We start from the raw sequence: 12145 nt of genomic DNA, 5'->3' as shown, positions 1-12145 counted from the left end.
TGGCGTTTATTTAACATCCAGTTTTTCCTGTTTTCCGGCAGGTCACACCATAAGAATGGAGTTCCCAGACCATAGCCGCCAGTTACTGCAGTGTCTGAGTCAGCAGAGACACCAAGGCTTCCTCTGCGACTGCACTGTGCTGGTGGGAGAGACACGGTTCAAAGCGCACCGAGCCGTCCTGGCCTCATGCAGCATGTACTTCCACCTCTTCTACTGCGACCAGCTGGACAAAAGAGACGTGGTGCATCTGAACAGCGACATCGTGACGCCGCCGGCGTTTGGGCTGCTGCTGGAGTTCATGTACGAGGGAAAGCTGGAGTTCAGCCTTCCACCCCTCCTACATCTCAGGACAGCTGGCCCTCGACAGCCAGCAGCAGGGCACCGAGCCACTTGTTAAAGACGAACATGACTTGCTGTCAGAGCAGGAGGACGGTGATCCGGTGAGCCCGGAGAGCCAGCGCTTTGGGAATAGCGCCAGGAGCTCGGTGGTGACAGGGTTCACTGCCCTTTTCCCCGACAACAAGGCCGCAGCTTCGCTGCTCCCTCCGGACGATGACCTGATGGAGGAGGAGAGTGGGCTGCGTGTGCGTTCGGAGCATCATCTCAGGGACAGCGAGGGCGAGGATGAAGACGACCTGGCGTCCTCAGACATCTCTACATCCAGCGGGGTTCTTCTCCCGCAGGTCTGCATGTGTCCGCTCTGCAGCAAGGTCTTCCCGAGCGCACATGTGCTCCAGCTCCATCTCAGCTCACACTTCAAGGAGAAAGACGGCATTCGCTCGAAGCTCTCGCCTGACGGCTCCGTCCCAACCTGCTCTCAGTGCGGCAAGACCTTCTCCTGCATGTACACGCTCAAGCGGCACGAGCGCACGCACTCCGGCGAGAAGCCGTACACCTGCGGACAGTGCGGGAAGAGCTTCCAGTACTCACACAATCTGAGCCGGCACGCCGTGGTGCACACACGAGAGAAACCACACGCGTGTAAGTGGTGCGAGCGGCGCTTCACACAGTCCGGCGATCTGTACATTCTGTGTTTTTCTGTCAATATGGGGTGCTGTGTGTACATTAATGAGGAAAAAAAATTAACTTAAATGATTTTAGCAAATGGCTGCAATATAACAAAGAGTGAAAAATTTAAGGGGGTCTGAATACTTTCCGTACCCACTGTATATATATATATAACATTAAATATATATTAAAATAAATAAATATTGAACATATGTGTGTGTGATTAACTGTGATTATATTTACACAACACTATATATGTGACCCTGGAGTCTTAAGTCGCTGGGGTATATTTGTAGCAATAGCCAACAATACATTGTACGGGTCAAAATTATAGATTTTTCTTTTATGCCAAAAATCATTAGGATATTAAGTAAAGATCATGTTCCATGAAGATATTTTGTAAATTTCCTACCGTAAATATATCAAAACTTAATTTTTGATTAGTAATATGCATTGCTAAGAACTTCATTTGAACAACTTTAAAGATGATTTTCTCAATATTTAGATTTTTTTGCACCCTCAGATTCCAGATTTTCAAATAGTTGTATCTCGACCAAATATTGTCCTATCCTAACAAACCATACATCAATGGAAAGCTGAGCTTTATTCAGCTTTCAGATGATGTATAAATCTCAATAAAAAAAAATGAACCCTTATGACTGGAAACCCACACACACACACACACACACACACACACACACACACACACAGACACACATATATAGTATATATAACAGTTAAAAAGTGCATGTATATGTTATAAATAACAGTTAAAAAACAGTGTCAAAGTCCCAAATACATCAAATTGTTGATGAACAGTAAAAAATACATATATACTGTATTTAAATGCATTGCACTGATAAACCAGTTCTGCAGCTCCGTCCAGAAGATTTGCTTTTTGTATCTGCTGTAATTTATTACAAATCATTTGCGCATCATGACAGAGACAGTTTTGCAGAAGTACTGTATGCTTATGATTTCACTGTTTATCTGAAGTACAGACGGGCAGATTGTATTTATGCTGTTAGAGTTTGGTGTGTCCTCGTCTCCTGAAGGGCTTCGTCACTGAAATGTTTCACTGAAGCACTTGGCATTTAAAGCGACGTCGCCTTTTAAAGCTACTGGCTCTCGGTCAGGATTACGTGGTTTCTTTCCAGTCGAGAACTGGATTTGAATCAACCCTCATCAGATCAGTGCTTTGATGGTGTTCTGGGTTTAAGAAGACATGAAGGACTAGTTAAGTTTAAACTATTATCAAGTGTTGCTTACATCTAGTGAAGCATTTGTTGTTTTATTTCACATCTCTCTCTCTCTCTCTCTCTCTCTTCTTTCTGCAAACAGAAATATGGTTGAACCACTGCTGACTGAATCTCAGAAACGTTTCACAGCTGTTTTCTTTATTATTTTGTGCTCATTTAACCGATTGTTTATGTTGTAACAGTAACTAGCACTAAAAGCCCATGTCATGCTGTACGTTTCATCGGCCCTGATAAACTTGATAGTTATTTATTAGCTGGTTTTGGTTCAGGGTTTACTCTAGACTTGATTTTTAAAGCTGATATTTGCTCTCTAATGTTGGGATAATCGATCAGTTGCTGTATGTGAGAACCTGATTTCATCGATAGATACAACACTCATATACCGTAGGCTGCTATTTCTAACTGTGTATTTATTGTAAATATGTATTTTATTTATCAAATCATTGTCATATTTAGTTTAGGATGTAGTATGACTGAAATCTCTGGTAAAAGCTGCAGTTTTTCACAGTCTTCCAGTTAAAATTGCTTAAAAGGTTAAAAACTGTTTGTTCACAAGCACAAACATCCGAACGACATGAAGACTAATAATCTACCTGAAACACCCGCAGTTATGATATTTCTGATGATGCATTTATTAAAGCAAGCGTGCATCATATTCTGTTGCATATCTGCATCATGATTCATTTTATTGCACATTTTGTTGTTTTTTTTACGTTTTCAGTTCTGTGCAAATTATGTCACACTGGAGTTTGTGGGCTAACGGAAGATTTCACATGCTGGTTATTTACATGATTTGTGTGCATTTGAATGTTTTTTAATACATCTTTTCTCATTTTGACGATCGTATGTACGCTGACACTGTTCCTCATTCGAGATTCACATTTCTGATGCTATTCAACATTCATAAAAGCCTAAATATGAATGCAATAATAAGTTTCTGCGGTCAGATTTAATGTCTCTTTGAACACGTTGGAGGGGTTTCTCAGTTCAGTCTGCTGAATAACAGCTGTATATGTACAGTAATACCGCATTATTGTCTTCTAAAGGTTCAGACTGTGAAACTGTATAATCGTAAGTAATATTTATTGATTTGTTTCTTGTGCAGAATTTGACTGCATCAGAATTTTGACTTGTAAAATGAAAGATGATACTAAGTTGAGACTTTTTAATAGACTTTGTAGAAGTGCCATTAGATGCAATATAATTTTTTTGATAAACAAAAACATATTTTATAGGAAACAAAAGCGTCATTGTAAGTCCTCTAGTGAATGTAGATGACAATCTGTTTGAGTTGATTTTGCCTGAATTCTTTGGTAATTTATTTGGATTCTCTGTTTGTTTGTGTGTGTTTTTGTGCTTGCTTTGCTTTGCTTTCTTTCTTTCTTCTCGGGCACATTAGACATTTGTGCCTGTTTGTTTGTGCTGTGAAAATGTGACAATCTTTATCTAGATCTTTATTTAGCCGAAGAGTAGATTAAACAACATTTTCTGTGGAATTATTGTGTTTGTCTTTTTGAAAATGATGCTAGAGCGACGTTGCATTCAGAATATTACAAATCTTTACCAGAGTAAATATGATTAACAAGCAGTTACATGTAAAAATCATCTTCAGTCATGAAAACCTGGGTATTTCCAATACCTTTAATATTGCCTAGAAACAGTTATGAAAATGACTAAAGTCTTACATTTTAATCTAAATCGCCTAGTTCTGCTCAGCTTAATTATTGCATTGAAATCCTTCTAGGTGACCAGAAAAGTCATGGAAATGCATTGGTCAAATAAATAAATCTGGTATTTTTATGAGGGTTATTAGAGAGAATTTGAGAGAAAAAATAATGGAAGATTTTAATAATTATTTTCATAAACGAAAAATGTTGTGTGCAGTATAATGAAGTTGGCAACATATTCAAGAGATAAATATTTAGGTTTTCATATAAAAAATATAAATAAATGAGTAGTTTGCTTCAGTATAGCTGAAAATAAAATATAAAAAATTAATAAAATAATGAAAAAAGGAAAATTTTCCAATTAAACTACCATATTTTGGTGCTCATTCATCTGTCACATTCATAATCTAGTTAAATTATACAGATGTCAAAATCTTCATAAAACATCAAAACTACACAAAGTAAAAGAAAACACGATCTATGCGACAAATCCTTAAGTCTTCAAAAATTCTATAGTTAATATAAATTCCCTAGTTCTGCTCATCTTAATTATTTCATTGCAATTTTTGAGTGTAATCTCTATAAAAAATAATTTTTAAAAATGCATCCAGTTGACTGGAAAATTCATGGAAATGCATTGGTCAAATAAATAAACCAGGTATTTTCATGTGTATAAATCCGCGAAAAAATGAATTAATTAAATCAAAACATCAAAACTACACAAAGTAAAAGAAAATTGGACCCAGGCGATTTTACAGAAGATCTTAAAAAGTCATGAAAGTTTCTAAAGTTAATATAAATTTCCTAGTTTCGCTCAGCTTAAAAAAGTCTTCAAAAACGCTCTTCGGAAACCTACAGGTGACGTCACGGACACTATGTCTATGTTTTTATACAGTCTATGGTCACCGCACGGAAGAGAGGGGCGGGGTCAGCAGAGCTCATTAGCATTTAAAGCAACATGGACTAGAATTGCTTGCTAAAAACAGAGCTCATTTTGACAGGGTAAAAAAGGTGTTTTTTACACTACCATTGAGAAATTTTAACCAAAGTATGTTATAGACTTTTCATTAAGACCCTAAAGAATCATATCAACTTATATCAAATGGGCATCCGATGACCCCTTTAACGAAAAGAACGCCTCCTTCGACGGATGCTCATCTGCATTCTGAGCAAACATTCACGCCGGAGGAGGACGAGAAATGCATGAGCGAGATGCTAATTATTCTCCGACTGCACATGTAAAGCAATCCAGCTGCTCGGCGGTGTGATTCCCATGACCCTGCCCCCACGCAGCCCTGCAAATAGCCCGACTCTTTTGTGTGAAGTTAGTAGTTCGACGTGTCTATTGTCTGCTCCGGCGCTCAGATTCTGCCCTGAAGCTCAGTGAACCGCTGTAGACGTTACGCTTTAGACCTGCTTAAAGAGAACGAGGAGTAAATAAGGATGTGTGGTGGTCTGGCTAGAAATCCTAGAATTTAAACTAGAGGCCCGGAAGATTATGCTTTACTAACATTTCACCTGCTGCCAGAGATCTGTCATGCAGTCAGAAACCAGATGAGGAAAAACAACGTTAAATGTTGACAATAAAACATCTAATTGTGCATGAATGAATCTGCTTTCAAATGGAAGGAGAAAGCACTTTTTTTATGTTGATGTCAAAGGTCACGTGGTCATGTGACAATGAACAGGGAATCAAATTTATTTATGTACATAGCTATTTTCACAATACACACAGTTTCACAGCAGCTTCATATAATGTTAAAATCTATAATATCTTAATATCGTCATGCCTTATAGTCGCAGATTAGAGCTGGACAATAATATTATTTAAATTTTGCAAAGATATAAACAATATCACAATATAAGCAAGCACCCGGCAACAATCTAGCAACAATTTAGAATAACCCAGAAACACCCTAGCAACCACTCAGAAAACCCTAGCAACCCCATAGCAACCATCAGAACGGATAGAAAAATGCATGCTTGTATCAACAAGTTAAAAATGCTCACAACATGTGAGCAACCACCTAGCAACACCCTAGCAACCACACAGAAAACCCTAGCAACGCCATAGCAACCACTCAGAACAGTTAGAAACATGCGTACTTGTATCAACAAGCTAACAATGGTCATAACATGGGAGCAACCATCTAGCAAAACCCTAGTAACCACTCAGAACACCCTAGCAACCATGCAGAAAACCCTTGCAACTCCATAGTAAAACGCATCCTTGTATCAACCAGGTAACAATGCTCACAACACATGACCTACCACGTAGCAACCACCCAGCAACACCCTAGCAACACCACTCAGAAAACCTTTGCAACTCCATAGCAACCATTCAGAATACATAGAAAAATGCATACTTGCATCAACAAGTCACCCTAGCAACCACTTAGCATTAGACACCACCCAGCAACACCCTAGCAACCACTCAGAAAACCCTAGCAACACAACCTTGCAACCACTCAGAAAACCCTAACCACTCAGAATGGTGAGAAAATGCATATTTATATCAACAAGCTAAAAATGCTCACAACACATGAGCAACCACCTAGCAACCACCGAGAAGACCCTAGCAACTCCATAGCAACCACTCAGAACAGCTAAAAAAAATGCATACTTGTTAAAAATGCTCACAACACTTGAGTAACCACCTAGCAACCATTTAGAACACCCTAACAACCCCTCAGAAAACACAACGTAAAATAAATGACCCAGGTGACATTAAAAAGTGTTAACTTGGGGAAATATTTAAAATGAATTATTCTAAATGCTTAGAGACATTTAGAAAAGCAAACAGTACAACTAAAAGGACAATGTTAAAACTAAAGTTTAGTCTTTCATGTCACATCATTTTGCATTTTGTTTTCATTTCTATTGATTTTAAGGGCATTTTATTTTTCTGAACTGTGTTTGGTATTTGATATAAAATCTGCAAAACCAGTTGAAGGACTGGACTAGACAACTAGCAAATGAGAAACAAGCATGCCATGACTAGTTGCACTCTTTGATGAGCGCGCTGTCGTCTCTTTGACTTAATTAGATGCGTGTTTTGCCCTCGCTTATCAAAAAGCTTAATGTAATTTCCATTTCACCACAGCTAGCACATTTGCATGTATTCCCCAGACGACAGCAAGTCTTTGTAGGAGAAGTGAAGTTGAAACTTGGATGTCTTCACCTCGCAAGGCCAGCGGTGGGAGACCTTGACCTCTGAACGGACGGCCGGGGACATCTGGTGCTGGCCATGTTTATTTATTTATTTACCTCATAACAAAAGACAGGTGGTCACTTGAAAAGGAGCGATGCAGCCTCACACACACACACACACTCATGCACATAAAACAGAAAAAGAGCAATGCTCTGTCAGAGACGAGACCTTTGTGTCTTATATAATTAACATCAAAACATTATATCCTCAATATCACCTTTATAGCACTGTTAATGCTAGGAAATTTTGATAAATCCCATGATATTGTGTTCATGCAACATCATATTTTCAAGGTATTTTACAGAATACCATAGTATTAGCATGGTACAAAAATCTAATTAATACCATATCCTCAAAACAAACCATCACTCTGGCAACTACTTTGAACAGCTTGAAAACAGATATTTCTATCAACAAACTTACAACTCATTGGCAACCACCAAGCTAAAACCACACGCTTATTGATTAATTCTCGGTATGATATGTGTACTGTTACACCCCTTGTAACAACCACTCAGAACATCATAGAAAACACCCAGCAATACCATAGCAACCATCAAAAACAGCTAGAAAATGAATTATTGTATAAACAAGCTAAAAATGCTCACAACAAACGAATAACCACCTAGCAACACCGTAGAAACCACTCAGAATACCCTAGCAACCACTTAGCAACACCCTAGCAAACCACTCAAAACACATGGTTAACTGTACCAACAAACTAAAAATTCTTGCAGATTGTTAGAAACCACCTAGAACACCCTAGCAACACCCTTGCAACCACTTACATCATCCTTGTGACCACTAGTACGAGCTACTGTATGAATAAACAAACTACCTTAGCAACCACGCAGAACACCCTTGCAACCACTCAGAAAACACTTGTAATTCCATAGCAACCTTTCAGAACAGCTAGAAAATGCATACTTGTATCAAAAAGCCACAAATACTCACAATACATTAACAACCAACTGGCAACACCCTAGCAACACCCTGGCATCCACTCAGAAAACCTTAGCAACCACCCAGAACACCCTTGCAACCACTCAGAAAACACTTGTAATTCCATAGCAACCTTTCAGAACAGCTAGAAAATGCATACTTGTATCAAAAAGCCACAAATACTCACAATACATTAACAACCAACTGGCAACACCCTAGCAACACCCTGGCATCCACTCAGAAAACCTTAGCAACCACCCAGAACTGCTAGAAAATGCATACTTGAATCAAATGCACACAATACATTAGCAACCACCCAGAAAACCCTAGCTACACCCTAGCAACCAACCAGAACCGCTAGAAAATGCATACTTGAATCAACAAACCACAAATGTTCACAATACATTATCAACCACCCAGCAACATCCTAGCAACCACTCAGAACAGCTATAAAATGCAGTCTTTTGTTTACAGCCACCCAGAACACCCTGGCAACCACTCAGAACACCCTAGCAACCACTCAGAACACCCTAGCAACACCCTTGCAACCACTCTGACAAGCTAGAAAATTAATACTTGTATCAACAAGCTATAAATGCTCACAATACATTATCAACCACCCAGCAACATCCTAGCAACCACTCAGAACAACTATAAAATGCATTATTTTGTTTACAGCCACCCAGAACACCCTAGCAACATCCTAGCAACCACTCAGAACACCCTAGCAACCACTCTGACAAGCTAGAAAATGCATACTTGTATCAACAAGCCACAAATACTCACAATACATTAACAACCAACTGGCAACACCCTAGCAATCACCCAGCAACACACTGGCAACCACTCAGAAAACCTTAGCAACCACTCAGAATAGCTAGAAAAATGCATACTTGTGTTAACAAGCTACAAATATTCACAACACATTGGCAACCACCAAGAAACACCCTAGCAACCACTCAAAACAGCTAGAAATGCTTAAATTCACACAATACATTAGCAACCACCCAGAAAATCCTAGCTACACCCTAGCAACCACACAGAACCGCTAGAAAATGCATACTTGTATCAAGAAGCCACAAATGCTCACAATACATTAACAATCAACTGTCAACACCCTAGCAACCACCCAGCAACACCCTGGCAACCACTCAGAAAACCTTAGCAACCACTCAGAATAGCTAGAAAAATGCATACTTGTGTTAACAAGCTACAAATATTCACAACACATTGGCAACCACCAAGAAACACCCTAGCAACCACTCAAAACAGCTAGAAATGCTTAAATTCACACAATACATTAGCAACCACCCAGAAAACCCTAGCTACACCCTAGCAACCACACAGAACCGCTAGAAAATGCATACTTGTCTCAAGAAGCCACAAATGCTCACAATACATTAGCAACCACCCAGAAACTTCCTAGCAACCACTCAGAACACCCTAGCAACATCCTAGCAATCACTCAGAACACCCTAGCAACACCCTTGTTACACTCTGACAAGCTAGAAAATGCATACTTGAATCAACAAGCTATAAATGCTCACGATACATTAGCAACCACCCAGCAACTTCCTAGCAACCACTCAGAACAGCTATAAAATGCATTCTTTTGTTAACAACCACACAGAACACCCTGGCAACCACTCATAACACCCTAGCAACACTCTTACAACCACTCTGAACAGCTAGAAAATGCATACTCGTATCAACAAGCCACAAATACATTAACAACCAACTGACAACACCCTAGCAACCACCCAGCAACACCCTGGCAACCACTCATAACACCCTAGCAACACTCTTACAACAACTCTGAACAGCTAGAAAATGGATACTTGTATCAACAAGCCACAAATACTCACAAATACATTAACAACCAACTGGCAACACCCTGGCAACCACTCAGAAAACCTTAGCAACCAGTCAGAACAGCTATAAAAATGCATACTTGTGTTAACAAGCTACAAATACTCACAACAAATTGGCAACCACATAGAAATACCCTAGCAACCACTCAGAACAGCTAGAAATTGCTTACTTGTATCAAATTCACAAAATACATTAGCAACCACCCAGCAACACCTTAGCAACCACTCAGAACAGCTCAAAAATGCATTCTTTTGTCAACAACCACCCAGAACACCACTGAATCATGGTGGAGAGTTATGCACGGCAAACTTTGACGATGTTCAAAACTGTTCAAGACTTGAGGAGATCATAAGTTGACCTTAGTAACGTGTCCTTCTGTCCTGTATGGAGCGTGAGCTGATGGAGGAGTCCAGCGCACAGCTGTCACTCCTTCACTACACGCACACGTATTTATAGCAGCCACATCACCGCGGCCGGCCGTGTGTCTGCGCACAGCTGCTCTGTACAAATGGGGGGTGATACAGAGCCACACGCCTGGACTTAACTGCGTCCAGGAGTCAGCGGGGCCCAGCAGGCCTTCAGGGGTCCCTGGCATGTGGCGCAGAGAAAGAGGAGCCGCCTCGGAAGTCACGGCTGTGACCTTTTACAGTAAAACGCTCGTGGTGAAAGTCTGGACAGCTGCAGAGAAGCACAGACAAAAGAACAGGAGTGTCAGGAACATCTAATTGCTTTTCCATCTCCACAGCATGCATGAAGACTCCTGCCCTCAGTATCATGATCTATATTAAAAGATTACGCCATCATTTACTCACCTTCATACGTCTGTTTAGCACAGAAGGAGATGCTGAAGTCAGTGTTGATATTCCACACAACTGTGAAATGAAAGAAGTTCTCAAGCTTCACAAAGGATGAAAAAGTATCCTAACAGTAGTCCATACAACTAGTCTGCTATATTCCAGATCTTCTGAAGTCATATGATGCTTTCTGTGAGGAACAGACCCAAATTTGCATCATTTAGAATGACAGGCAGAAGAAGTGCTTGATTTGGTTTGCAGTCAAACTCTCAATATGCTTGATTTAAGAGCTGCATGTTTAATAGTGAGAGCATGTAAAGAATGCAATACCTAAATATTCATGAAAACATGTATTACAGGAAACATTTGAAAACAAAGAGTCATGTGCAGTAAAGAGTGTCTGCTCTTGATTTTTGGGGTTGTTTTAAATTGCAATGGACAGAATCCTTACAAATATGCTGAGAATGTAAAAAAAGAAATGTATACTTTTATTCAGTAAGGATGCATTAAATTGATAAAAAGTCACAGTTAAGACATTTATAATGCTACAAACGATTTCTATTTCAAATAAATGCTGTTCTTTTGAACTTTCTATTCATCTGTGAATCCTGAAAAATAAAATGTATCACGGTTTCCACAAAAATATTGTGCAGCACAACTGTTTTCAACACTGACAATAATCAGAAATGTTTCTTGAGCAGCAAATCAGAATATTAGAATGATTTCTGAAGATCATGTGACACTGAAGACTGGCGTAATGATGCTGAAAATTCAGCTTTGATCACAGAAATAAATTATATTTTAACAGATACTCACATAGAAAACTGTTATTTTAAATGTTAAAAATATTTCAGGTTTTACTGTATTTTTGATCAAATAAATGCAGCCTTGGAGAGCACAAGAGACTTTTCAAAAGCATACTTAAACCCGAACACAAAAACTAAAGTACCATGGCACTTTCTATGCGTGAAACAGCCCAGCTGCTCAAAGCCAAAAGAAGTCGTGTTTGTCTTGTAAGCATTCATGAGGGTTCAGTGTCTGATTGAGCTTAAAGCTTCCAGTTTGCACTGAAGTCTGACTTCAATTTCCCCAAAGTTAGGGAGCATCAAATCTCTGGCTGAAATTAATTGTTGCATTAATAGACTTTAAACAACTTTTATAGACTCCCACTTCATTCTAAAAGAAAAAGCACCATAATTAAAGTTTTAATGATACAATTTTTGCTATGACAGTGAATACGGTCCTGACAGACAAACAGCTGTTCACTGAGAAACTAATGAAGTATTATATTCAGGTGCTGCCCTCTAGTGACAAACACCTGATCACACCACTGTTAACAATGTGCTCGAATGACTAATGCATTTCTGTGTTATATATATATATATATATATA

The 12145-nt window shown here is 39.3% G+C and overlaps 1 protein-coding gene across 1 annotated transcript in view; it reads left to right on the top strand.

Annotated features, from left to right (window-relative positions):
* Window positions 1-2077, top strand: part of LOC107678709 (zinc finger and BTB domain-containing protein 18-like) — a 4639-nt gene extending 2562 nt beyond the window's left edge. Inside the window, exons 3-5 of the mRNA XM_016474079.1 lie at window positions 42-276; window positions 314-1021; window positions 2005-2077. Of these exons, the coding sequence (XP_016329565.1) occupies window positions 42-276; window positions 314-1021; window positions 2005-2077 (1016 nt within the window). The remainder of the gene's footprint in view (window positions 1-41; window positions 277-313; window positions 1022-2004) is intronic.
* Window positions 2078-12145: the final 10068 nt, after the last annotated feature.

The sequence above is a fragment of the Sinocyclocheilus anshuiensis genome, unplaced genomic scaffold (assembly GCF_001515605.1).
Source record: "Sinocyclocheilus anshuiensis isolate Anshui unplaced genomic scaffold, SAMN03320099.WGS_v1.1 scaffold208, whole genome shotgun sequence".
Lineage (NCBI taxonomy): Eukaryota > Metazoa > Chordata > Actinopteri > Cypriniformes > Cyprinidae > Sinocyclocheilus > Sinocyclocheilus anshuiensis.
The sequence above is the reverse complement of the archived record's forward strand: the minus strand, read 5'-3'. Positions and strand labels throughout refer to the sequence as shown.